Here is a 27,421-nt window from a genome sequence, read left to right as displayed (position 1 = left end):
TCCATTCACTCGGAAATTTTACCAATATTATCTTTCCTTATAAATGTGAACCATATATAATAAGGTGACAGTGGTTGCTTCTGTCAATCATGGTTTCACTAATATCCATATGCCAATATAAGGTATATAAAGTTTGGCTTTGTGCAACCTTTTTCACCCCTTTTTCGGTGGGTTCTCAACATCAAGTGGAGATAGTATAATTAATTTATTATATTAATATACATAAACTGCAAAGTGGAAATTGTTGGAGGATGTCACGTTTGCTTGTCTCCCTAAATCAATTTCTCTTCTCCTGACATAAAATATTATATTATATCATTATATGATATATGTAATCAGGCAAGTGAAAAAACTAGTGCGTGATGAATATTATGCATGTTTTTGCCTTTCCACTTGCCACCATCACACCTGCAATATATATACGATATTATATGTTAGTGAAACAAGAAATCAGGGCGTCCTAATTCGACTGCTTTTCTTCCTTTCATCTGCACAAGCTCCAATACATCTGTTCCAACAAGCCTTTACAGGTTTGGATGGTTAGCATGATGAATAATGTAAATTTTAGTTATAATAATATAACCAATAAACAACATAAAGAAAACATAGCTTATCTCTTGGGTGGTCACAGAATAAACTTCCATTTCATTCTTGTCAACAATCCTTCCTAGCAGCTTCTCTCGTGATAGTCAGCAGCTCTCTCTCTTTCTAGCAGACAACAGCTACCTTGGGTCTTTTATGGGATTGACTGCACCTTCCTTCATCTAATTTAACAGAGTCAGGTAACGAGTTGCCGACACGAGGTGTGTAACGATTGTTCTTTCTTCTGGGCACAGGTGGTGTTTATCTAGATTGTGTTTCCTTTAACCTTTTCTTCTCTTATATGTTTGTAGACATGTTTTGGAGAGGGCTATACTCTCTGCTACAGTTGAGAGGTTGATTGCTGGAATTTTGAGAAAGAAAAGTATTGAAGCAGATGGGATTCATCAGAGAATTCAGCTGGTATATTGAAAGCGAATTCGTGCTGATAACGTGTTATAAAACTGAAGGAATTTAGAGAGGATTTAGGAGAATATTGATAGAGGAAGAACTATAGAAATGTTCATCCGGTTTCTCTTCTTGTTATCTCTTATTAATTCATATGCCTTTTTATAGGCACAATAGTTCCTTATAATATTACAATGGTAAGTTGATACATACATCATTGATGAGATATATAGCATCAACAGTTAGGCACGGTGGGTATCCATTACTTGCATATTTTATAACATGTTGGGCAATCAACCAAACATTTCACATTTAAGAGTTTTTGGTTGTGCGGTATATGTGCCTATTGCACCACCGCAACGTACTAAGATGGACCCTCAACGCATATTGGGAATTTATGTTGGTTTTGATTCACCATCTATCATCAGATATCTGGAGCCCCTAATAGGTGATATCTTTACCGCATGGTTTGCGGATTGTCATTTTGATGAGACAATTTTCCCACTATTAGGGGGAGAAAAATAAGTTCCTAAAGAACAACAAGGCAAACTTGTTCCTGAAGAACGACGTGAATTATCGTGGGATGTACCCACTTTGTCTCATCTTGATCCTCGTACCGCTAAATGCGAAAACGAAGTGAGAAGGATCATTCACCTCCAAAGTATTGCAAATCAGATGCCAGACGCATTTAATGATGCAACAAAGGTGACGAAATCACATATCCCAGCTGCAAATGCACCTGCAAGGATTGATGTCCATAATGGACAAAATAATTTGCCAACAAATGATTTATCTGTTGCACGCCTGAAACGTGGCAGACCATTAGGCTCAAAGGACTCAGTCCGTCGAAAGAGGAAGTCGATGGTCAAAATGAATCCAAATGAAATAATTGAAGAGCCCACAATTCATAATTCAAATGCCCTCGAAGAGGCACAGGTACTCCCTAAAAGGGAAAACGTCCTTGGTGAGACAGGCGCCCCTCAAATGGCAGTTGTGCTTGAAAGTGAAGAAATCTCCATAAATTATACATCCACTAATGAATTGTGGAACATAAACGAGATAATCATGGATGATATATTTGCATTTTTAGTGGCTACTGAGATGATAAAAGATGATGATATTGAGCCTTGCTCCATTGATGAATGCACACAGAGACAGAATTGGCCTAGGTGGAAAGATGCAATCCAGGCAGAATTAAATTTTTTCAAAAAAAGGAGTGTTTTTGGACCTTTTGTTCCAACTCCACCCAATGTGAACCCTGTAGGTTACAAATGGGTATTTACAAGAAAGCGCAATGAGAAAAATGAGATCGCAAGGTATAAAGCGCGACTTGTTGCACAAGGTTTTTCACAAAGGCCTGGAATTGATTATGAAGAAACATACTCTCCAGTAATGGACACCATCACATTTCGTTACTTAATAAGTTTGGCGGTTTCATAAAAACTTGAAATGAGACTTATGGATGTCATCACCGCATATCTATATGGAGAATTGAATACATACATATACATGAAAGTCCCAGAAGGACTTAAGCTGCCTGAAGTAGCCAGGAATAAACCACGAGGCATGTTCTCAATTAAATTGAAAAGGTCATTATATGGGCTAAAACAATCTGGGCGAATGTGGTAGAATCATCTCAGTAAATATTTACTAAAGGAAGGATACATAAATGATCCTATTTGCCCATGTGTGTTCATTAAGAAATCAGAGTCTGGATTTGCGATAGTGGCAGTGTATGTCGATGACATGAATCTAATTGGGACTCTTGAAGAGCTCCAAAAGAATCCCGATTATCTCAAACGCGATAAAAGACCTTGGAAAGACAAAATATTATCTTGGCTTATAGATTGAGCATATTGCTAATGGAATTTTGGTGCATCAATCAGCTTATACTGAAAAAGTATTGAAGCGGTTTGGCATGGATAAAGCCCATCCACTTAGCACTCCAATGGTCGTTCGGTTGCTTAACACTAAAAAAGATCCATACCATCCAAAAGGGGATGGTGAATTGGTACTTGGTCTAGAAGTACCATATCTTAGTGCAATACGTGTTTTATTGTACTTAGCACAATGTAGCAGACTAGACATAGCATTTTCAGTAAATTTGTTGGCAAGATACAGTTCTGCTCCAACAAGCCGAGATTGGACCAGCATCAAACATATCCCATGATATCTTCATGAGACAACAAACATGGGCTTATTCTATTCCAATGAACCAACCCATTCTCCAAGTATTGTTGGATATGCTGATGCAGGATACCTCTATGAATCACATCAAGGATGCTCACAAACTCGGAATGTGTTTACATGTGGAGGAACTGCAATCTCATGGTGCTCAACAAAGCAAACATTGGTAGCCACATCTTCCAATCACTCAAAAATACTTACTCTCCATGAAGCCAGTCGTGAATGTATTTGGTTAAGGTCAGTGATCCATCACATCCGAAGCACATGTGCCCTACCCTCAGTAATGGACACTCCAACTATCCTGAATGAGGACAATGCAGCTTGTATTCTCAGATCACAGGAGGATACATCAAGGGTGACAAGACCAAGCACATATCACCAAAGTTTATCTACACACATGAGCTTCAGAAGAGTCAAGAAATCAAAGTCAGACAAATCCGATCATTTGTAAAACACACCAACTGAGAAGAGAAGAAGGAAAGAAGAGTGAGAAATCTGAGTGTTAGTGAGTGAGTTCTATCTTAGAGGAAATTCTGTCAGTGTAAACACCACAAGAGCAGATATAATTCTACTACCAATATTTAGTGGTACTTTCCATACTCCAGTTTCTTTATTTTTATAACATGTTGAACCTTTTGGGAATGAGATTGCAACAATGAAGCGTGGTGGCCTTAGAGGAGACGTGGGATTTAGCTGGTACGCCCCATGTGGTACAATAAATATATTAATTAATGTAGGATATCCAATAACAGTATAATACTTTTCTTTTTTTAAAATAAAATTGAGTGGGAGCCTAGGACGGCACTGGTCCCAATGTGCCTCTGCTCCTGTTGGCAATACTTCTTTTCCGACTACTCCATCAGAAATACTTCTTTTCCGACCACCACGAGTTGTCGATATTGGTTAAATGTCAGTTGGAAATAGGATTTCAAAACGACCATGTGAATTTATTTCCGTCCAATAAATGTGGTCGCAAATACTTATATGACTGTCGCAAATAGTTTTTTTCTTTGTGCGAATTGTTATTTTTGACCAATGATTGTTATCGGAAATAGTTTTTCCAACAATAATATTTTATTTAAGAGGTCTAAATTTCTGCAATATGTGACTCTTAAGTCTTAAGTCATCACCTAATTTTGCCAGTAGTACTATATTTGTCAATCCAATTACCACAATTCCCTGTTATATTCTTTTTGATTTATAATATAAAATTAAATATTTACATTCCCATTAATAAAAGTTGAGAATTACATTGTTCCATCGATATACCAAATGTATGTCCAAAATAGCAAAATAACATTTTCAATATCCACTACTACAAAAAGGGCAAAAGACGACCAGAAAACAACGACGGTAGATCAAAAAACTGTCGTTGTTTTTTAAAAGACGACGGTATTAGAAACATAACTTAAACACCTAAAAAACCGGTATATGCATAGATATTTTTAAACCACGACGCACCAAATTAAACAAGAGTCGTCTTATTACAAAGGTTTTGTTCCGAGTTAAAATCTGAACCTAAAAACAACGACTGCAGCTATGAAATCACCGCCATAGAAAGTAAAGAAGATGATTTAAAAATAAGACGCTGTGTTAACTCATAAATAAAAACGACCCAATTTTCTTAGTCAGAGACGCATTAATTCAAAGAAATCGACGACGGTTAATTACCAAAAAATTCGCTGATTTAAATTAAGTTACCACGACTGTAAATATAAATTTAACGACTTTTTAATTACAGTATACTACGATGATATCCATAACTCTACTGTCCGCATAATTTGTACTAACCACGACGGTTTGTTAAATTAACGACGTACAAATTTTTTACCACTTCGTGGAGTTAAAAATACCGTCGTATTAATTGACTTTATACGTCTATCATTATCTATAAATCGTCGTCTTAATTTTAATTGCTTTTTAAGATTTATTTATTGGATTTTTTTTCCTACGGCGGTAGATAAACAGTATGACAAGATTTGTGATAACCCACGACAGTTTATATAGGAAACCGTCGTCACCATCAAATTAAAGTGAAGTCTTACCAGAATGAACTATGTTCCTCATCATAATCGAACTAACACACAGAGGCAATATTTTGGAAATGGATGATGTGTGTGTCTTTGTGTCTTTGAGATACACAAAGGCACACACACATCCACATCCAAAACATTTGCTTTCAGAAAAATGACGACCGCAGCAGAAAGACAATTTTTTAGATGATGTGAGCGTGTTTGTGTCTTTCAGATACACAAACGCGCACACACATCAACATCCAAACTGAAAAATGAAAGTGAGGTGAGACAGAGAGGTGATGTGCCTCCAGAGAGGTGAGACATAGCCAAGGGCAAGAAGAAGTTGAAACCCTAATTGAAAAATGAAGACGAAAGAAAGACAGAAAAACCCTTATTTATAAACTAATCTTTTATACCACGTCGGTTATATTAAATTATCAACGTTTATATGAAAACATAAACGTCGTTTAAAACTAAAATCAGGTCGTATAAATTAATTAACAACGACGGTATATAAAAAAAATGACATTTTAATTTTTTGGAAAACTAATTTATTGTGTACTTAAAAAAGTTACATGTCGGTATGCGTATTTCAAACGACGTGCTATATATTTTTCACGTCGTTATTATTGAGTATAAGGGCGTTGGGTAAATTTGAAAATGACGGGATACATCTTTTTGAAGACAAATGCGTCGTGTAATTGGAAATAAAAACGGCGTTTTCTTAAAACTAGGTGTCGTGGAAACTAATGTAATAGGGCGGTATAAACCTATAGCGCCGTATAATGTCGCATACTAGGGCGCATTCTATTAATCGCATCGTTTTATGAAAATGTATGTTAATATTTTAAACTTTTCGCCTACCTGACCTACACTTGCACTGTTTCCAAACCCGAGAAAAACTTTCAAGCTTATCTCATTTTTCATTCTCAAAGCGCTGTTTCTGTATCTCCGAGAGAAAACTTTTCGTCTTCCTCTCCTCTTTGTCTTCGTCTCTGAACTGAAACACCAAACTCCAGGAGAAAACTTTCATTGCACGCAAAGGGTAAGCATTTCTCACTATTTTTGTTCTTGTTTTGCATGCGCATATCATTTTCGTTTTTTAAATCTTTTTACATTTTTTCTTGCCAAGTTTGATAAAATTTGCAGACAAAGAAGGAAAGTTTCCAAGTTTGAACACTACTCTGTTTCTTTTACTTCGACTAAATAAGATGACGATGGCTTCTTATTTACGTGGTTAGATTTATAGACCACAACGGTTCGTCAGTCATCCTAGCGTCGTGTGAAAGTGTTCTATGTTGTTTTTTAAAATGATCGTCTTTTTTTGTATTTGATTTTTTAGGATATATTCATCGCAGGTTTGATTTCTCTGAACAATGGTTTTTGTTTTGAAAATCATTTTAATTATTTTTCGGTTGAAAATATTTTACGTTTTTCCAAATTTGTTTTTCTGTTGTAGAGACGACGGTATATTATTATTTACGTCTTTTTAATTGCAATACCACGTCGAATGTTTTTAACAACGTCGTTTGTTTATTGTAATTAACCCTCTGTTTTTTGTAATTATATCATAAGACGTCGGTTGTTTATTATTAACATCGTTGTAATATTTAATCACGTCGGTGGTTAAGTACCGTTGTGAAAATATTTTATTACGTCGATTGTTATGTTCTTACGTCGTTTGAAATATTATAATACGTCGGTTTTTATAAATAACTGTCCCGTTTTTTCTTAATTTCATTGAAATATTTTCACTTGCAGCTTTGATTTGTCTGTAACCATGGTTTCTTAATCTCAAAGTAAGGACTCTGGCTTGAAAAAAAATGAATGTAAGGAGCTTAAAGTTGTAAATCCTCAAGCCAAGTCCTCGAAGAAGATGAAGTTTGTTTCATCTGCTGAGACATAACCAGGCAGCGCGACAATATTTTCTGAGGAGCCAAAGTCAAGTCGGGGTATAAGCACAATGCCCCGTGTTGTGAAGAGAAAATTTCAGAAAATCAAGCTTGTTGTTGAGTACAATAAAAGGGGGAAACCATGTGGCCCTGCACATACTGAGATGCAGTCCTACATTGGTGTGTTGGCACGCTCCAGAGTCCCACTTGTGGACAAGAAATGGGCTGAAATATTCAAGGATATAAAAGAGCAGATTTGGCAAGCCGTTGACATAGCTTTTGTGGTTGGTCAAGGGGGCAAAAAACTGGTGTTATCTTCTGCTGCCAAGAAATGGAAGGATTTCAAGTCTACACTAACGAGGCATCATATCATTCCATTCATCAAGGAGAAGGAGAAATTAACCCAACCCCCTGAAATATACAAATTCATTGAGAAAGCTGACTGGGATGCCTTTGTAGCTTCAAGGTTATCTGAAAAATTTGCAAATACAACGTCGCCTGTAGAAATAAATGTGTTGTAAGTCATGACCCTAACATATTTTCCACGTCGTTTATTTTCAGATCATGTCGTTAATATAAATTTATACGGCGATCGACTGAAAATTTGTGCCGTCTAAAATATATTAGACGACGATCGTGTTTTTAAAGATGATGTATAAATTCTGAAACATGGTTGTCTTTTATTTGTGGACGACGTTGTTCATTAAATATAACGTCGTCTATAGAAATACATGTGTCGTAAGTAATTACCCTAACCGCTATTTCCACGTCAATATTAATGGAAAAAAACGAAGTGGAAAATTTATTTCACGACGGTTATATAAATAATGGTGATGTAGTATGAATTAATGATGTCGTCTTTTATTTATTTAAAGACGTCATAACTGTATTTCACGTTTCTTGTTTGATCATGTGTCTTGAAAGGTTTATGTAACGGCTGTGAATTTTAGTTTTCGTCGTGGTATGCGTCTCTTGCGGCCATGTTCTGTTAAAATATGTCATGTGTTGCCTTGTAAACGACGTTTGTTTTTTAAAATAGGTCGTCTATTCTTATCCTCGACAATTTTTTTGGCTCATTTTTTAGTACACAGACGTCGGTTGTAATTTGTTAATGACGTTGTTTGTTATAACAACAATGGGGATTTAGCATCGTGGTTTTATTTTGGAAAAGATGTCGGTCGATTTCACGACGGTTTGAAAACCGGATACACGACGGTGAATTCCCATCGTCTTTTGCCTTTTTGGTAGTAGTGATCCCAAAGTAAATCTAACTCTTGTGGTGCTTCTATGTTAAGATAATAGTTCACATTGAAGTCATTGAAGAAGTGGGCAAGGTAGAGGTCTCCACACCGGGAAAAAAACCTATTTCTCTAATTGTGGCGAGTCATTCAACTTGATTGACACTGCTGCTTCTCTATTGCTGCAAGAACACATGAAAGAACATCCTATTATTAAGGCTTCACATGCATTTCTAGTGCAACAAAACATATAAGAAATAAGGTACTGAAAACAAACCCATCAAATATGGTGCAGAGAGATGTGGGAGCATATATTTCGGCGATCAATGTGCAGGTGATACGTGGAAACGGGAAATTCCCTAGGTCAATTAGTTACCCTAATTAATTCTTATTTAATTAGAGAAATTATAATTGATTTAAGATGAGAAGATCTCCCTAAATCAAGGATGAGATTTCCACCAAATCTCCTTGATTAATTCCAATCTCCTATTTTTGAGTAAGAATAATTCTAATTAAATAAGGATTATTCTTCAAACCCTAGCCTACAAGGAGCACTATAAATACATGGCTACACAAGGTAATTCTAAAAACCTTAACAACTCTCTCCCTTGCCGCCACTCTCTCTCTCTCTCTCTCTCTCTCTCTCTCTCTCTCTCTCTCTCTCTCTCTCTCTCTCTCTCTCCTTTCTCCCTATGACTTCGACCACCACCGCACACAGCTTCGGTCACCCGACTTGTGAGAGAATACTCCGACCACTTTAGCTATTGTTGTATCTTTTTCAAGGTCCAATCAAACTAACTTTGACATTGGAGGGCCTTTGCAAACACCCCTAGATGTGGTTTATTTACTCCGATCTTTTTCGCAGGGATCGAGGAAAGAAATAGAAGGAAGTTCGAGGGTCAAAGAATCTACGTGTGAATATTCCCCGTGTGGAATTTTGCTCCAACATATTTGGTGCTTTCATTGAGACCATGAGTTATACTCAACGTGTGTTCTTGAATCAAAGGAATCTGTTTCCTCCTATTCATCACTCAACTGAAGCCTTCCAAAAAACCGTGGTTGGAAGCAAGCGCACGAGAAGCAAGACCACTGTGACGACTCAATCCGTGATGGGTCCGAGCCATCACGACGGCATGGTGTCAAGCCTTCCACCACGTTCCACCGCCGAAACAGTGGCTACCACCACAGTTCCAGCTGTCACAGTCGCTCCACCACAGTTCCAGCCGTCACAATCGCTCCACCACATGGCGCCATCACCATGAGCCCAGCACCGCCACAAGGCTCCATGGCCGAGACTATGGTTCAAGCACATGTCCTCGTGGTTGCCGTAAACTTGTAGCCTCACGGCTGATCGGTTCATAATTGTATATCATTTTGTACCCTTCTAGCTTATGATTTGGTTATGTTTTTGAGTTAAACTTGTGCTTTTAATCTTTTTTGTGTTTATCTTTCAGTTCATTGAGCTTTAGGTAATAATGATGGCTTTAGAGAGCATAATTCATGCAATTCAAGCATGTTAAGGCCTAATTTGGATGAAGGGAAGAAGAGCTTAAAGACAAACTCAATTTTGGCTACAGCCCCCTGCCAGTCCAGTTTCGTAGGTCATATTGCAAGCTTTGTTTCAGCAACCTACATAGCTCGGATGATGCAACATTCTTCATGAAAGTTGTTCCAATGGGTGTGTACTATAACATATCCAAAATTCAGCCCCATTGGATAAATATGGAGTCTGTTACCTAGCAAACACAGTGCCATGCTCAGGATGGATTTTATCAGCGCGCAAAATGAGTTAGAAATTTGTTTTGGCCTTAACTTCCTCCTCCGACCTTGGATTGGCCCAAATGATATATGGCTGGAAAGAAGACATTCTGAACTTCAATTTCGAGTGCTTAAAGTCCTAATTTGATTAAGAGAAGCCCAAGTTGTAAGCCCTTGAAGTTGCTGGTCATGCTGACCTCAGCATGTGCTGGTTGGATGCTTGGTCATGGTGAGCTAGGTATGAGCTATCATTTCTGGTTGGAAGCTTGGTCATGGTGACATGAAGATGAGCTAGGGCTGCTGGTGGGATCTATTGGTGAAGTGCATCACCCAATTTAGATTTTCTAATACAAGTGCATCAACCATTTCAGATTTTATAAAACAAGTGTTGTATGCATTAGCCATATTGAATTCAGATTTTCACTTCCCCTAGGCCTATAAATAGTGAAGTTCTCTAAGCTTGTAAACACACCCCAAGGGGGGGAGCTCTCAAACACTTCTCTAGAGCTCCCTTCCCTTCTCTCCCTCAAATTCTCTTAGTTTCATCTTCTAGTTTTCAATTGTAGTAATGAAATATTTGTGCTGAAATTCTGCTTAAGTATTTCTTAGTTCTACTTTACTTTTCCTTATGTACATTATTTCTTAAGTCTCAAGTTTGATTAGTTTCCAAGTTTCAATTATGGTTTTTGTTCTTATTCATTATGCTTATAAGTTAATATGCTAGTTTGAATGATTGATCACCATTTAGGCTTGCATGTTAGCTATCTTGGTTTGAATTAAGAGTAGACACCATGCTTTAATTCGAATTGAACTATGAATAGGAAGAGTATGTATGGACATTCGACAACAGGGATTAGATACATGCTTGGTTGTTTAAATTGTTCTTCTATGCTTAATGGGTTCCTAATGCTTAATTTTAGGTTAGACAACAAATGATCAAATTAGGGAATTAGGAACACAAGGTTATGACCACACACCATGGCTTAATCATACTTTAGCTAGAACCAATCCATTAATCTAATTGAACTTGGGAACTTATCTACTTGAGTTAGTTATTTTCTTTCTTCCTTGTTTTATTTATTTCCTTTCTTTTTCATTTCTGTTTTGTGTAGGGAAAATGAATGGGATCATTCAATCACCAATCCTCGTGGGATCGACCTCGCACTTACATACGCTATACTACCGAACGGCTCGTGCACTTGCGAGTATCACAAGTTGAGGATGCAGCTTAATCCATTTTGGTGCAGCTGTATCTACACAACAACGGCCTTGCGACCGGATCCAGACATCATCCCCATGGCCTCATGGTTGGATTAGAGGCTAACCACCATGACGATTCAACCAACTTTGGCTCCGTCGTGGAACAACTACGTCCATTCCCTCATTTGCCTCTGCGCATGACATATGCACCTGCATATGCCTCGAATGAAATCGTAGCCTGCGTGCCGTTGGACTCGACACAATTCTCCGATCCATATCCAAGCAGGTGGCTCAAAGAGTAGATGACCAAAATAACTTGGTTGGACAGTTCCTCAGGCAGATCAACTTGGTCCAAAACCTTGGCCCTGGATCCCATGGTGAAGAGAGAAGAACAAATGGATGCATCAGTTGGCAACTCAAAAGGTCACAGGCAGGTCTAGCAGGAACCAGAAGGCAAGGAGGAGGGTAAGAACGTGTTACCTAGCATGCTGGCATGCCACAAGCATCCACAAGCTCCAGTCAAAGCAGATTGAGCCTCCGTGCAAGATTAGGTCCAAGGACCAATGTAAACGAAAGGTTGGGCCAGCGATCCGATGTCCATGCCTGCCTGGGCCCACAAGAAAGCATTCACGCCAGGCTAGGCCCCTAGGGAAATCAACCTAACGATCCACCCCAGGAGGTGCTTGAAGAAAGGCGCTCACCGACCCGCTCCAGAAGAGCTAGTATACGACGACAAGTCGCAGAGAACCCCCTCGCAAGCTTAGTCCATCAATACACCGCACAGGCAGGACAACCAATGAGATTTGCTTTATAGAGACAACGAGGAGGTAAACTAGCGACGCCCGTGTCATGGGAGACACCGACGTGAACCGCAACTCATGCGGGCATTGGATGTCGATAAGATCTTGAGTGATGAAGTGAAGTCCTCAATGTTCACCGCCAAAATCAACAAAATAATACCAAAATTATAAACGAACAAGAGATTCAAAGTACTTATACCTTTACAACAAATTCTACAAAAATCCCTAACCAAATAGCACCTCAAACTCAAATATGATAAATAAATAAAAAGCTAAAACAAAAACAAAAACTACATCAAAGAGTTGAAAAATCAACTTATAAAAACTGAAAAATAACTAGAAAATTCAAAAAACAATTTGATCAAGAAAATACATACCTCAACAGCAGAAAAACTTAGCTTCACGTCCAAACATGAAAACTTCAATAGAAGAAGAAGATCGAAAACTTCACTGCAGTTTCTAGAAAACCCAAAAGTTCTCATATTTATGTGGGATTATCAATTTAAAAAATGTAATCTTCCATGTTTCATTATTGAAAAACAAAGTATATTTCATAATATCATATATAATTATTAATGTTCATAAGATTCTACTTCCAATGCTAGGAAATGATAAAACAATTTAGCCAATTGTAATTAAACGGAAAATGCAATGCAGTGTTTGCAAAACTGCAGTGCTGTGTATGCAAAACTACAATGCAGCACGTGTATGAAAATTCACTGAACTATCTCTAATATAAGCAATCATAAATTGAATTCACACACAAACTTTGACCTCAGAAACAGTAATGTAGTTCATGCCATAAACTTGAAATTAACAATTATATCTCCATTATAATTTGGTAGGCCAAAGTATATTATTAAAAATGATCAATCCCGAAACTCCTTCACCGTAAAACGAGCCTGCCTCCGAAAGTGGTGGCAATTTTTTGTCCACCTCTAATGGTAGGGGCAAATGATATAACATGCATTACACAACAAGTGCAAGTTTTGGAGGAAGTGGTTAACAAACTTATATCCAAAGATTTCTTGTCATAGGTACAGAAAAGATGCACAAAATCAAAGTTACATAAATTTAAAGACCAAATTTAAACAGAGCATACATGACAGGAAATGTATACTAAATGTTATCAGCATCTTGGGCAATAATCAACATAACCAATGATCACTTTGGCTAGAGACCATGTTGATGTATATATGCACAGAATAGATACACACATATTCATAAAATGCAAATCCATATATTAATACATATATATTGAAACGAAAACTGCATGCATTGCAGAGTTTGTGCAAAAATTCACCTATTAATAAGTGATGAACCAAAAGTCAAAACCATGATGAAAGTACTAAAACAATCCAAAGACATATCAATTATTGATAGAATTGTATAAGTTCCATATACACATTCATACTGAAATATAAATGATCCCTAAACAAGGGTACATAAAACGAAAACTACACAACAATTTCTAGAAAAACCAATTATCCAGAAACGGAAACGGCATTGCAGAATTTGAGTCAAACACTACCAAAGTCATCACCTGAAGACCAAAACTACATGACAGAACCTAGTAACAAACAAACTAAACAAATCAAATCAACATATTCTAGGAAAATCCCCAACCGAACAGCACCTCAAACTCAAATCTGATTTTTTTAAAAGCCAAAATAAAAACAAAAACAAAAATACAGTTGCTATTCCACAACAAAACATACATGCAATACTTAGATACTACCAGAACCACCATGAAAACAATGATCAATCGACAATCCCAACAAAAATATAAGTAGAATAGTAAAGAAAAAAATTCGAAAATAAACTCAGATCTGACAAAAAATACATACCTCCTAATCAATGCAAGCTCCAATTCAAAAACCACAAGAAATCCAAAACTTTCAACAAATTTCAAGCGACCGCACACTAAGAGAACCTGAAATCACGCAAAAAATTGAACATGAAAAATCGCACTAATTTGCTATGTGAAATTTGAAGAAGAAATGGAAAAGAGAGGAACAGAGCTCAGGAAACGCAAACCGAAAGCTAAATGACTGATTTCTCGAGTCTACTTTCCATGCTTTGACTACTTCATCTGGCACATAAGAAAAGAACAGATGTGGCTTTTGACGATTGTTCTTAGGTTTAGCAGATGCTTAGGCTATAAAAGGATAAACTGATCCTTTCACCTTAAAAATTAAACCGGCCTAACAAGGCTGACCCTGCTGTTTTAACAAAATAAAATTTGGTTCCTATGTATCAAAATCCAAACCGAAATACTCTATGTCTCGATTGTTGTGTCTAATACCTAATTTTTCTTATAAATATTAAGAGTCTAATTCGTGGGTTCGGTCTGGTGGGAAATGTTTTCTCTGGTTTTATTAGGTGTTCATTTCTGAGATTGGAAGCAGCTCTGGTCAGATGGTATAATTTATATAGAAAGCAACTTTGTTCATTTTGTACAAGCATATCGACTATGAATTGTCTGTGTTCAATGCTACAATTAATTTTTTTGGTACAAAAAAGAGAGGTAAGCTTCAGTCTATATGTATGAGAGATCTGTGTCTGGTAGAGAGATTCAAGCCCAAATAAAGAGCATGATGGTTTTCTTAGCATAATAGCTATGAACTTTTGGTCCCCTCCTAACAGTCTAGTTTTCAAATTTCATGTGAAGATTTCAATTTCTATTATTCAAGAAAATAAATGACAAAACTTTGACCAGATGGAGCTGTTTATAAAAATAGTAAGTTTGTTTTCTTCTATGGGTGACTTCAAATTCGCTGATTTGTTATCTCTTGCCTAGCCAGTCTGACAGAAACATGTTTCACAAACCAATCTAACATGCTTTGAGTTGTCTAAGTACATACCTGATGGGGCCAATCCTTTGTGAATGGACTTACAAAATTAATGGTTTGAGTATCAAATATGTACTGTCCATATGCAGTGCCACTTTTGTTTTCTGTGGTATTTCATTGAAATGGAAAGCAAGGAGATGTCAGCTTCATTATAGGAGTGAGAAATCTGGGTCGTATAATCGGTAAAAGAGCATGATGAGGATCGTTTTATTAGCATATGAATTTTTGCTCCCTTTCTCAGTCTTGCTTTCTATTGTCATCTGAGATTTCACTTAATTTTGTTTTGAGTTGGGAAAAGTACATACGCAGAAAATGGACTAAAGAAAGTGGCTTCTTTTGTGGTTTTGTATTGTTCTGTCTTTTTGAAGAATAGGGTAGCTTAATATGTCATGAGGAAAATAGAACAGAAACGAAGCCGCAATTTATAGGAGGATTTATTACAATGTTAATTGTTGGCTCATGGAACCAGTGATTCTCCAGCAAAATAGCAAACAGAACATTTGACCTAAATTGTAGATTTTGGGTGTATATATATGACTAGTCCAACCTTGTAGATGCAAGCAATTAACTGAAAATTGAAAGGACTGAATAATACACCTGGTATATGAACTCAACTAAATCTTGTCCCAACCGATAGCGATTGGCTACATGACTCCTTTTGCTAAAACGGAGGGAATGGAGCTGATAAGATGCCACAAGAGAACCCGATTTATTGGAAGAGAAGATTATAAAAAATCTGCCCAAAATTCCTTCCTTACTAACTAATCAGGAACCACAAGATTTAAAAGGCACCACTATATCTTTTGTTATTATTATTTTTTTAAAACATGCAATGGTTCTCTAAACATTCACATGGTCTAAATGTTTTCTTAGTTGTAAACAGGACGATCTGGAATATCTGGGGAAGGTGGTGGCTGGTTCCATTGTGGTTGCAGCTGTTATAAAGTATGGAAGCATAGTTTTTCCTGAGATAACCAGACCCAACATCATACAGGCTCTTATCATGATATCAACTCCTGTTATTGTAGCCATTTTATTTTTGATCAAGCAGAGCCATGCAGAGGGGCGAAGCTAGGATAGGAAAACCCTCGTGACAAGTTTCACTCACTTTAGGAGCCCTGTATTTCATCAATTTTGTGGAGCTGCTACAAGAATTCCAATGATTTCTTCCACATCCATTTGAAAGCACTTCCTTTAACATCCATTTGGTCTACTTGAAAGAAAATTCAACTGCCGTGAAAATCTTCAGCTATTGAGATAAGAAAATCCCATATTACATGAAAATCAGATATAAAAGCCAGTAGCATTAGCCAGATGTAGCCAGTCGACCATGAGCAATGTGTCAGCCTCTTTGTGCCCGAGTTCGATTCCTCTCCTCATAGATTAGAGTAGTTTAGACTATCAAGAGTTGATGATTGAATTATTGGCTATACAATACATATTATATGATATTTCAGATCATACATCAGAGTGATATATAACATCTCAACGGAGATCATCAGAATATAATATAACATCTCAACAGAGTTGATTATTGAATTATTTGGGTATATTGTACATATTATCTGATATTTCAGATTAGAGTGATATATAACAACATCTCAACAGAGATCATAATATAATAAAACATCTCAACAGAGTTCATGATTGAATTATTGGCTATACATACATATCGGATATTATAATTATTTTCCCTACTATATAACATACACACTTCCGACAAGATTATCTTCAAAGTGTGAATTCAAATGAGACTTCCCTCTTTGCATGCTAGAAAATACCTTCAACTGCTGACATATAAGAAAATCAAAACCTTCTTCAGTTTCAATAAGTGTAGATATAATAGATATAATTTCTGCAAAACATTCATCTAATAAGCAGTAGAGTACGTAACTGGAATTTGAAAATGGGGGTTCTCGGCACATAGAGGATTTATAGTCCGAGACAATTTTAGAGAAATGTTTTAATACCTACATAACCCAATGAATTTCAAACTATTAAATATATATCCTCTTAAAAAATATTTGCAAAATATAAAAAAAATAAAAACATTCTCCAACCACTTTATATTTGTCTTTACTTTACACCCACCACATCATCAGTTTGGCATTTGAATAAATAAACATGGAATTTTCCCAAAGAAAAAACAAACATAAAGAAAAGAAGAAAATTTGTGATGATAAATGAATAATATAAATATTGGCAAAAAAAATGAATAATATAAATAGACATTAACAAAAAGAAATCTTAATAATTACCAGAAGAGTTGGAAGCAGCATGGTCCTCCTCCATTAGGGATTCATCATCAGTTTGTTCTTGTTCTTCCGTATTCGAATAAATAGACATGGAATTTCCCAAAGAAAAAACAAACATAAAGAAAAGAAGAAAATTTGTGATGATAAATGAATAATATAAATATTGGCAAAAAAAAGAGAATAATATAAATAGACATTAACAAAAAGAAATCTTAATAATTACCAGAAGAGGCGGAAGCAGCATGGTCCTCCTCCATTAGGGATTCATCATCAGTTTGTTCTTGTTCTTTCATATTCGAATAAATAGACATGGAATTTCCCAAAGAAAAAACAAACATAAAGAAAAGAAGAAAATTTGTGATGATAAATGAATAATATAGATAGACATTAACAAAATGAAATCTTAATAGACATTACCAGAAGAAGAGGTGGAAGCGGCACTTGACGTCTCATCATCATCAGTTTGGTAAACTCCGTCTTTTTGTACAAATTCTTTATCAACTTTGATGTTTGGGATGTGAGAAATCTTGGGCCACTCTTCTCTACCTTTTCGGCAACCTTGTTCAAGTGTTTGAGAGTAGTCGATGACCAACTCCTTCAGTGGTGTATTTCGTAAGAAGTTTGGCAGTGTTTTAAGCACATTGCAATCAATAATTTCTAAGGACGAAAGGCAGGGCATTATTGTATTTGTCTTATGAGAATCCTCTTCTTCACTCCACCCTGTCATTCCTTCCCACTCTTCCCACTTCGGCAACAAGCCGAATACAAGTGTTTTTAAACTTGGGAATAAAATAACTGGTGATGACGACGATGTTTGCGTTTCCATTGTTCCATCTATTCCCAAAAACTCAACTCCTACCTTTTTCAAGCTCCGCCAATCTTCTATCTTCAGTACTTCAAGGGACTCCAATCTCCCCAAAGGAGGCAAAAACTCAACATACTCGAAATATCGGAGGGTAAGGCTTCTCAATTTTTTTAATGACGTCATCCAATGGGGTCGGAGTGTGGTGCCATTGTACCAATGAATATATAAGGATTCCAGATTTGGATGTGGTTGTAAGGCATTCACTGTTTCTTCCTCGATGTGCTGCCCTGTTCTAGCAAGGGGGAACTCGAATTCCAGACTAAGAAGGCAATTTTTGTTCACCAAATGCGCTTTCTCGGCTTGCCTCGCGTCCTTGAGATTCTCCAGAAATTCTATTCGGAAACTCCCACGAAGCTTGTCCAAGTTTCTCAAATCACTTAACTCGAATAATGCTTCTTTGTTGTTATCAATGTCATCATCGCCATCGATGCGAACTTCATCAAGCCTTCGTAGACTTGTTAACCTTGCAATCCCCTTGGGCAACTTTAGATTATCACAATCCATAACATAAAGATGCTCCAAGTTAATCAGCTTTCCCATGGCTTCAGGTAATCTCTTAAGTCCACTGCACCCAATGAGTCTCAGGGTTTGCAAATTGATTAAATTACACATGGTGTCAGGCAATTTCATCAAATCAACATTATAAGACAGATCAAAATACCTCAAATGTGCCAATTCTCCAACCTCATTTAGAACTTCTTTCAAGGAGTTACGACTCAAATTCAACGTTCTAAGGCATTTTACTTGTGAAATTAACTCTTGACCAAAACTAGTAATCTTTGAATCAAAAGTTGCAAGAGTCCGTAAATTCTTGCAGTTGCACAAGGAAATCGGATTTAGTGGATCTTCGGGTGCAAACATTAATGTCAAATGACGAACCTTCTTATATCCATCAAACTCCATTATTCTCTTATTATTACCACCCTCAGCCTCCAAGACTATGCATTCATTCTTAGTTAGAAATTGTAGAAAGTCATGCACAACATCATGCATCTTGCACCCCGTTATATTTCCAAGATCATCTTTCTCAAATTCTTGAAAGAAAGAGCGCATTACTAAGTTATCAAAGTACATTTCGCCTAATGCTTCTTTTTCTTTGTTTCCGATTGAATTAAGATAATTTTGTGACATCCACAACTCAATCAACTCATCTTTGACAATGTTATAATCTTTTGGGAAAATGACACAATACAAAAGACAATGTTTAATTGCCGGGGCCAAATCATAATAACTTAGTAACAGTGGTTGGAAAACTTGTTCCTCAACCACATCTAACTCCCATATCTTACTATTCAAAACGTCTTCCCATTCTTTCCTCTTTTTCTTGTAGCGCATGAGACCACCCAATGTCTTTGCAACAAGGGGCAGGCCCTTACACTTTTTGACAAGTTCTTTACCAATAGATTCTAACCCTTTAAACTCATTTTTTTCTCTATCAGTCAGTGCAATGTGATAGAACAATGCCCTACAATTTTCTTCACTCAACACCTCCAAATTGACCATATCAGTGGATGCTCCCATCATCCTTGCAACATCCTCCCTTCTTGTGGTCACCAATATTCTACTACCCACAGCTCCATTTTGTAAAGCTAGCTCTAATGGTTCCCACTTTGTATAGTCTTTGTTCCACACATCATCTAGGACAAGAAGGAACTTCTTGCCCTTAATAGACTCGTGTATAAACTCCAAGAGTGTTTGCAACTCATTTGAAGCTGGGGTATTCCACTTTTTCAGGCCCTTAATGATGGCTTTGGCAATTTTGATCTCATCAAAAGGATCTGAGACACAAACCCATATTCTAGTGTTGAAATGAGCTTGAACCTTTTCATCATTATAGGCAAGTTGGGCAAGAGTTGTCTTGCCAATTCCTCCCATCCCTATAATAGGGATGACAAGGCTGGTTGCCTCTCCTTGACTACTCTCACTCAGCAACTTTTTTACTAATATTTCCTTTTCGTCGACTCGACCAAATGTCTTCTCAACGAAAGAAGAACTTTTTTGTCGTTCAATTTGTTCAACTCCTCTTTTCATGTATTGAAAGTTATAGTTTTGTCTTTCACTAGCAATCAGAGCTAATGTTTCATTCAGTTCTTTTATCTTCACAGCAATGTCACGATGAAGAATTACTTGACGGACTTGGCCAAAACAAAACCAAGGGGCAGGAATGCAGAAACATACCTTATTGGTAGTACTAGTACTACCAGCATTACCGGCTTCTTTTTCTTGTTTTTGAATATGTTGTTTCAGAATTTCTGTATTCCACTCATCCAACACGTCGTCCATCTCGTAGGATACATCCTTCAAACTGTCCAGCCAGTATCTCACAGCCACCTCCTTCATTTGCCTCTCCTCTGCATTCTCGAGCACAGCTTTAATAGCTTTGAAATTGCGGGTGAGTTTTGCCACTTCTTTCTTAACATCCATAACTGGTCTGACCTCTTGTTCTACTTTTTTTTTAATGATTGCGGCCAACTGTTCTAGGAGCACGGAAATGAGTGCTTCAGCCATTTGTTTGCTCTAGAAATGGATTTCTATGGAAGAAAAAGGGAAAGAGGAAAGGGAAGAAATCTTTTAATGCAAATGATAACAAGGTAGTGTTGGGAATTGTTGTAGGCATTCTCATTTCTCCCCAGCTAGTTTTATAATGTTGAGGCTGATGAAGAATGCTTGTAAGTCAATTCAGGCACCACGACGACAACAAACACACACTTGCCAATCAACAAGAATAGAATTTATCTCTTCCCTAACTTGTTTGTTTCTTCTCTTTTAATTCCTTACTTTTTCTTTCCCCTACCTTGTTCCCTTATTCTTTTCTTGTTTGCTTGGTCGAAGCATCCTCCAAACAGCCTCTTATTCGAAAACTAAAAAAATTTGATGGCTTCTTATCTCCTAAGTGAAGCTGAAATCGACAAGTTGTTTTTCCTTTTTTTCCCGATAAGCTAAAAACCAGTGAGGTCTAGGCTAGTTTTATAAGAACAAGACTAGAGAATGTTGCTTGTAATTGGTAAATTGGATTTGATACTGCTATGAACCATTTGGGTGAATTTGACTTTGCATACCTTAATGGTTAAGAACTTCTTTGACACGTTTACAACTCAACGTCCATCAAGTATAAAAAGTCTCAGTTTGTGCTACCTACAGTGTCAATCGGGACATGGAACAAATAATGTTATTGTCCATAGGGTGGAAAGCAACCAAAGTTACATCACGCCAAAAGGAGGAAGAAAAAACATTTAATATTCTGTCTGAGGGGCTGGCACGCAAAAATAAGAGAAATGATGAAATCCCGGAGGCTAAAATTCTTGAGAACATGAAATCGTCAACACATTAAACTGGGTAACACAACAACTTCAATACGGAGACCAACATGACAGGCTACAGACAAGAGAATGGCTTAAAACAAGATACAAATTTGACGCAAAAGTCCATATGACATAAATTTTGATAGAACAAGAGAAGAAATAGGGAAATAAACTATACAAACAAGATGAATAAGTCTTCAATGTCTCAATCATCTTCATAGGATGACTTTTCTTTCTTATGAGAATCTTCACAAGATTTTTCTGTTCTAATCCTATTTGTGATTTTGACCGATGAGCCTTCTACAAACCTTGTAGCATAAATAGTGCTCCCACAAAGCAGTTATATTGCAATCAAAGAAAATCTGTATAACAATTCTCCAACTCTAAATAGGCTTATTTACTGTTGTGCTGGCTGAAACTTCAGTTAAATCTCACTTTACCCTTCCAAAGTTAAAGTGGCCCACTTACCATAATTGCACACTTTCTCTATTCGAAATAATGAACTTATACTCAATAGTGTGTACTATATAATTATGTTGTACCCATATAATTAAGTTGTTCATTTTAAATTTAACTCGAGTCTAACGAGTTAAAACACTCTTTAGTATTAAATTAAATATAAAAAGCTCACATATATGACATTTCACTTAACCATGTAATTGTGGGAAATACAATTCAAAAGACGAAAAAAAAGGGAAAAGAAAAAGGAGAAGATATTCCTACGAATGACAATTATACAAACTAGCAAACAAATAAAGAACACATAATGCATATAATCCAAGAATAGCAGCTCATTCTTCTAGAACTGTCACGCCATGTACTAAAAGCCTTGATCAACTTGCATTTCCATGTCTTATATAGACAACCAATTTCATAAAAAGCTCCAATGAAAGGGTTTGTCTTCTAGGATTCTCACCAATGCCACTGCCCACTTAATTTGGTCTGACATCAATCATTGCACTACTGCATTTTACTGGAATATCTGGGGAAGGTGGTGGCTGGTTCCATTGTGGTTGCAGCTGTTACAAAACTAGTTGTCTACGTACATACTTGATTTGGCCAATCCTTTGTGAATGGACTTTACAAAGTAGTGGTTTGAGTATCAAATATGTATTGTACATATCCAGTGCCACATTTGTTTTATGTGGTATATATTTCATTGAAATGGAAAGCAAAGAGATGTAAACTTCATTATAGGAGTGAGAAATTTGTGTCGTATAATCGGTAAAAGAGCATGATGAGGATGGTTTTATGAGCATATGAATTTTTGCTCCCCTTCTCACAGTCTTGTTTTCTATTGTCATCTGAGATTTCACTTAATTTTGTTTTGAGTTGGGAAAAGTACATACACAGAAAATGGACTAAAGAAAGTGGCTTCTTTTGTGGTTTTGTATTGTTTTTTTCTTTTTTAAGGATAGGGTGGCCTGATATATCATGGGGAAAATAGAACATAAATAAAGGCATAATTTATAGGGTAAACTGCCAAATACCCTCTTGAACTATATCGGCTGTCGAAATCTCCACAATGAATTATTTTTTCAGCCAATTTAGCCCTCAGATTATTTTAAATGGTCAATTTAGCCCATGTCGTTAGTTTTCATGCAATTTCATCCAATTTTCTGTCTAAATGTCACATGTTAGGCATGTGACTCACTATTCAATTAAATTTTAATTTTTTTAAGTTTAAAATAATTAAATTGTTAAAACTACAAAATTGAAAAAAAAAAAAAAAAAAAAAAAAAAAAAAAAAAGGGAAAGGCAATCAACGTCTTCCCCAGCCCCTTCCTCCCAAGATTCTCTATCTGCAATCCCACATCCACAAGGGTTTTTGAGTGAATACCCTTAGGAGTAGCTCCTGTTGTTAGTTATTAGCCAATGACAAAAGAAGCTGTCACTTCTCATACCCATGGAAATGAAGAACTATAACATGATGACCAAAAACAAAACATGGTAGCATGTGTTACCCACATTCACTACCATCAAGCTGGTTCACAGCTTCCACAAAGGCTTCATGAAGTTCTTGTGTCCAACGCATTCTGGGTTTGGTTGGAGGTGTAGTGGAAAATGGTTCAAGGCTGGGATGAAATTCTTCAAATTGAACTGGCTGATGGTGTTGAATTTGGGGCGGGTGCACCAAAATATCAGAATATCAGTTGCAGAGAAGGCGTTGTGCACTTGGGGAAGAAGACAACGCCTACTTTGAATCGGATTCTTGAAAGAAAGTGAGAGGAGAGAAGAATAAGAAGGAAAAGTGAGAGAGAGAGAGAGAGAGAGAGAGAGAGGGCATATCTAGAGAGATAGACGGGGAGAGAAGAAAGAAAAGAGAAAGAGAGTGAGAAGACGGAAAAGGAAAAAGCACAAAGAAAGAGAGAGATAAGAAATCATGATTTTACATTTTCTTTATTATTTTTTGGTATTGTCCTTGTAAAATGACAAACTTACCCTTATAATTAACATAAAATTGGATGGAAGTCTAAAAACTTGACAATTTTAGGTGCTAAATTGATCATTTAAAATAGTTTGAGGGCTAAATTAGCTGAAAAAATAATTCAGGGTGGAGATTTCGACAAGCGTAATAGTTCAGAGTGGTATTTGACAGTTTACCCCAATTTTTAGGAGGACTTATTACAATGTTCATTGTTGCAGAGGGGCGAAGCCATTTGGAAAGGCGCAAGAATTCCAGTGATTTCTTCCACATCCATTTGAAAGCACTTCATGTAACATCCAGTTGGTCTACTTGAAAGAAAATTCAACTGCCGTGAAAATCTTCAGCTGCTTGGATCAATATGTGGCTTTTAAAATCAAAATTGGGCTGAAAGTCAATAGTTCAGATAAAAACCCAGGTGAATCATTGAAAAGTAGCTCATGATTTTGGTTATGTGGGGGCAAAATAACCCGTAATTATCGACTTCATCTATATTTCAATGAGTTGTTCTATGGTGAGGGTGCAATATATGGGCCATAAATGTGGACCTTCATATTAACCACATGATTCATATGAATAGTAACTTTATTAAAGTTTAATGAAATGATCATGTGGTTAATATGAAGGTCCACATTAGAAGTCCATATATGATACCCTCACTATAGAATTTTGTATATTTCAATCCTTACAAATTAAAATCCACTAAAATAAAATAAAACTAATTATCTATACATACATGGTCTAAAAATCGAAGGAATTAGAAATATATACACATATGTAAATGAGACAAATAGAGAAAAGTAAACAACAATTCTACAGGCATCCTTTGTCTTTCTTTCTTTCTCTTTTGGTTTTGGGCATTTTATCCCTCTTTTGCAGCTAATTTTCTTTCTACTAAACCAGGAAAGTAAAGCCAAAATCTGAATTAGTAACAAAACAAAAAGGAGGGCTTGGGCTAATTCTATTTTCCTAGTGTCAGTACTTATGTAAAAACAAACCACAAACAATATTCCAAGTGGGGGCAAGGCAATCAACCCTACTAGGCATACATTGGATTCGCTTTGTCCATGCATACATGGTTATGCATTCGGTTTTGAAGATGATGATCAGAAGTATTCCTCTTGGATTTAGATTTAGGATCATCCGCATATGTTTAAGTTCATTTTGAGATTTTATCAAGTGTTAATTGACAACCTGGTTATCTTGATTTCATCAGGTATCATGAGTTTGTCTTGCTGATTTCATGCTTGAAATTCATAGAGGTGATTTCGACAATATAGGCCTACATGTTCAATCACACAAAGAAGCATTGACTTAAGCATCACTCATATGAGTGAGCTAAGGTGATTCTTATTCCTAGTGAATTATGATATATGCAGCCAAGGGGTAGTTGCTCTGCCTGGAATCCTTGATGTTCCAAGAGGATCCTTATCAGCAACAGCAGTACCTAAATGATTCGAGCAAGGTTTAGGAAAGGTTCCATTTGAAAAGTCTTGCACCTTAACGTCTAGTCCCAGAAGATGGGAATGGAAAATGTCCATTCTCGTGTTTGGTAACGCTGAGAAATAAGGACTATGACTGACCACTTTCTCTTATTCCCCATGTTTGGTTTGTGCAACATTAGGAATGGAAAGTTGTTGAGTTTTCCAATAGTACCCTTTATTTTTTATTTTTCAATAATGCTATTTTTACCACCTTTATTGACCACCTTGATAACCACCTCTGTAATAGAGGTGGGCCCCACCAGTGTATGTGAGACCCACATATATTTGAGAGATGGTCAATAAAGGTAGTACAAATAGCAACAACCTTATTTTAAAAAATTAATAATGAAAGGTGATATTTAAAATTCGAATAGGGATAAGTTAGTCTAAAAAAATTGTAACAAATATGCTTTCCCAAGTGGGGGTAAAAAGATTTCCAATGGGTAATGGTGTGAAATTTCCCCTAATATAGGCAGTTCATACTTATGGATCAGTTATTACATTCTAAAGAGTGCACTTTCCAAACATGGAAATGCAATTTTGTACCCATTCCCATACTTTTAAAATTTAAACCAAACGGCCCGTTGATTTTTATTTATTTTTGTCAGAAACATGTTTCATTAAGAAACACAACAGAGAGCTAAAACAATAACCCAACAAAATTAATACAAGGCCGAAAGCCCAAAGAAAAGCCACCTTTATTTTATTCCTTCACTTTAGCACTTGTTACCGTGAATAAATTTCTTATATTTAATTTTTTTTTTGGGTCTGGAATATTTAAGTTATTCATATACTTTTGTAGCCTATTTGCTTAGCAAGTTGCCTCTTCTTTCTCCATTTAGGCTAAGATCCATAGCTATCATTTTAGACATTTGGCTTTTGAAATTGTTGTAAAACTGAAAGGTGAAAGGTGGAAGGAAGGGTAAGGAAAGAGTATTAGAATGTGCGTTGGCAATTAGTGGAGAGGGCCTAAGGGCTTTTGTAAAGTTTCTATCCTCCAATCCAATGTGGACAATCTCAACACCCCCCTTACGTGGGGAGTCTATTGCACCTTAGTGGGAGAATGTGGGACCGTTGGCTTGCCAAATGGATATATAACCTGACTCTGATACCATATTAGAATGTGAATATCCAGCCAATTGCCCAACATCCTTTAAACACTATTGCAAAGCTTCCATCCTCCAATGTGGGAGCTCTAAACATAAAGAGCGGTGAGAGAAATAAAAGATATATATATATATATATATATATATATATATATATATATATTACCGTCTTATTTTCAAACAATGGAACAAAGATTCAAAAAAAGAATTTTTTTGTTACACACACGGTATGACACTTTTTGGTAAGAAGCATGCTCATAACTCAAACTTTTTTAAAACATGTTTTGGCCAAAAGTATCACTAAGTCTTTTATCTTTTCCATTAATTCTGCATTCAGCTTATGGAGTATCGCTTCCTCTTATTATGGGGTATAACTGTTTCAATGAGCTTCAATTTCCAGCCAAAGGGGGTTTTGAGGTTAACTTGAACTTGCTACTTACAAAATTAAATAAAACAACGTTAACTCTTCCAAGATATTGAAATGTTTCCATTGGAAAATTTGGAGTACAGAAAAATGTTGTATATGGGCTCGCACAATGTTGGAGTGCGCTTTCCCGATCAACTTGCAAAGTTTGTATCCATGAAGCAAGACGGGAGATTCTCAAGTTATGTTCACAAAAGCTAGGAGCTATAATTTGGTATGATAATTACCTTTCGAAATACTCAAATACACCTTTTCTGGGTAAGATTTGTTGGAAAAATGGCTCACATTTAGTATGCAAGTGAAGGAGTGAGCGACCGGTCGCAAGGTTTGGGCGACCGGTCGTTTTTACACAGATTCGAAGTCTGAAGAAATCACAGAAAGCGACCGGTCGCAAGGTATCAGCGACCGGTCGCCCCTGTGCTGTGCTGACGTTTCCTTACGTGTTTTCAACTGTGTTTTCGATGGCTATCGCTTTCCACAAGATTTCAGAGGCTTTGTGGGTCACTTCTGAGGTAAAAGAGGGTTGACTACCTGCTGGATAGTTGGGAGAGCACTTATGGCCAATTGGTTATCTTATTTTGAATAATCTCCTCTCCATTTTCTGGTTTAAATGGAGGTGGCTGAGTTGGAT

At 36.6% G+C, this 27,421-nt stretch overlaps 1 protein-coding gene across 1 annotated transcript; it reads right to left on the bottom strand.

Moving 5' to 3' along the window:
* Positions 1–16,481: 16,481 nt before the first annotated feature.
* LOC110773708 (putative disease resistance protein RGA3) lies at positions 16,482–20,644 on the bottom strand. The gene is made up of 4 exons (XM_088249969.1): positions 17,602–20,644; positions 17,408–17,470; positions 17,188–17,250; positions 16,482–16,716 (listed from the first exon to the last, which is right to left on the bottom strand). Exons 1-4 carry the CDS (start codon positions 20,555–20,557, stop codon positions 16,700–16,702), a joined length of 3,099 nt encoding a protein of 1,032 aa, XP_088106095.1. The 5' UTR covers positions 20,558–20,644; the 3' UTR covers positions 16,482–16,699.
* Between the last annotated feature and the right edge of the window lie 6,777 nt (positions 20,645–27,421).

Source organism: Prunus avium, chromosome 3 (genome assembly GCF_965620075.1).
Source record: "Prunus avium chromosome 3, drPruAviu1.hap1.1, whole genome shotgun sequence".
Lineage (NCBI taxonomy): Eukaryota > Viridiplantae > Streptophyta > Magnoliopsida > Rosales > Rosaceae > Prunus > Prunus avium.
This window is presented reverse-complemented; position numbering and strand designations above follow the sequence as displayed.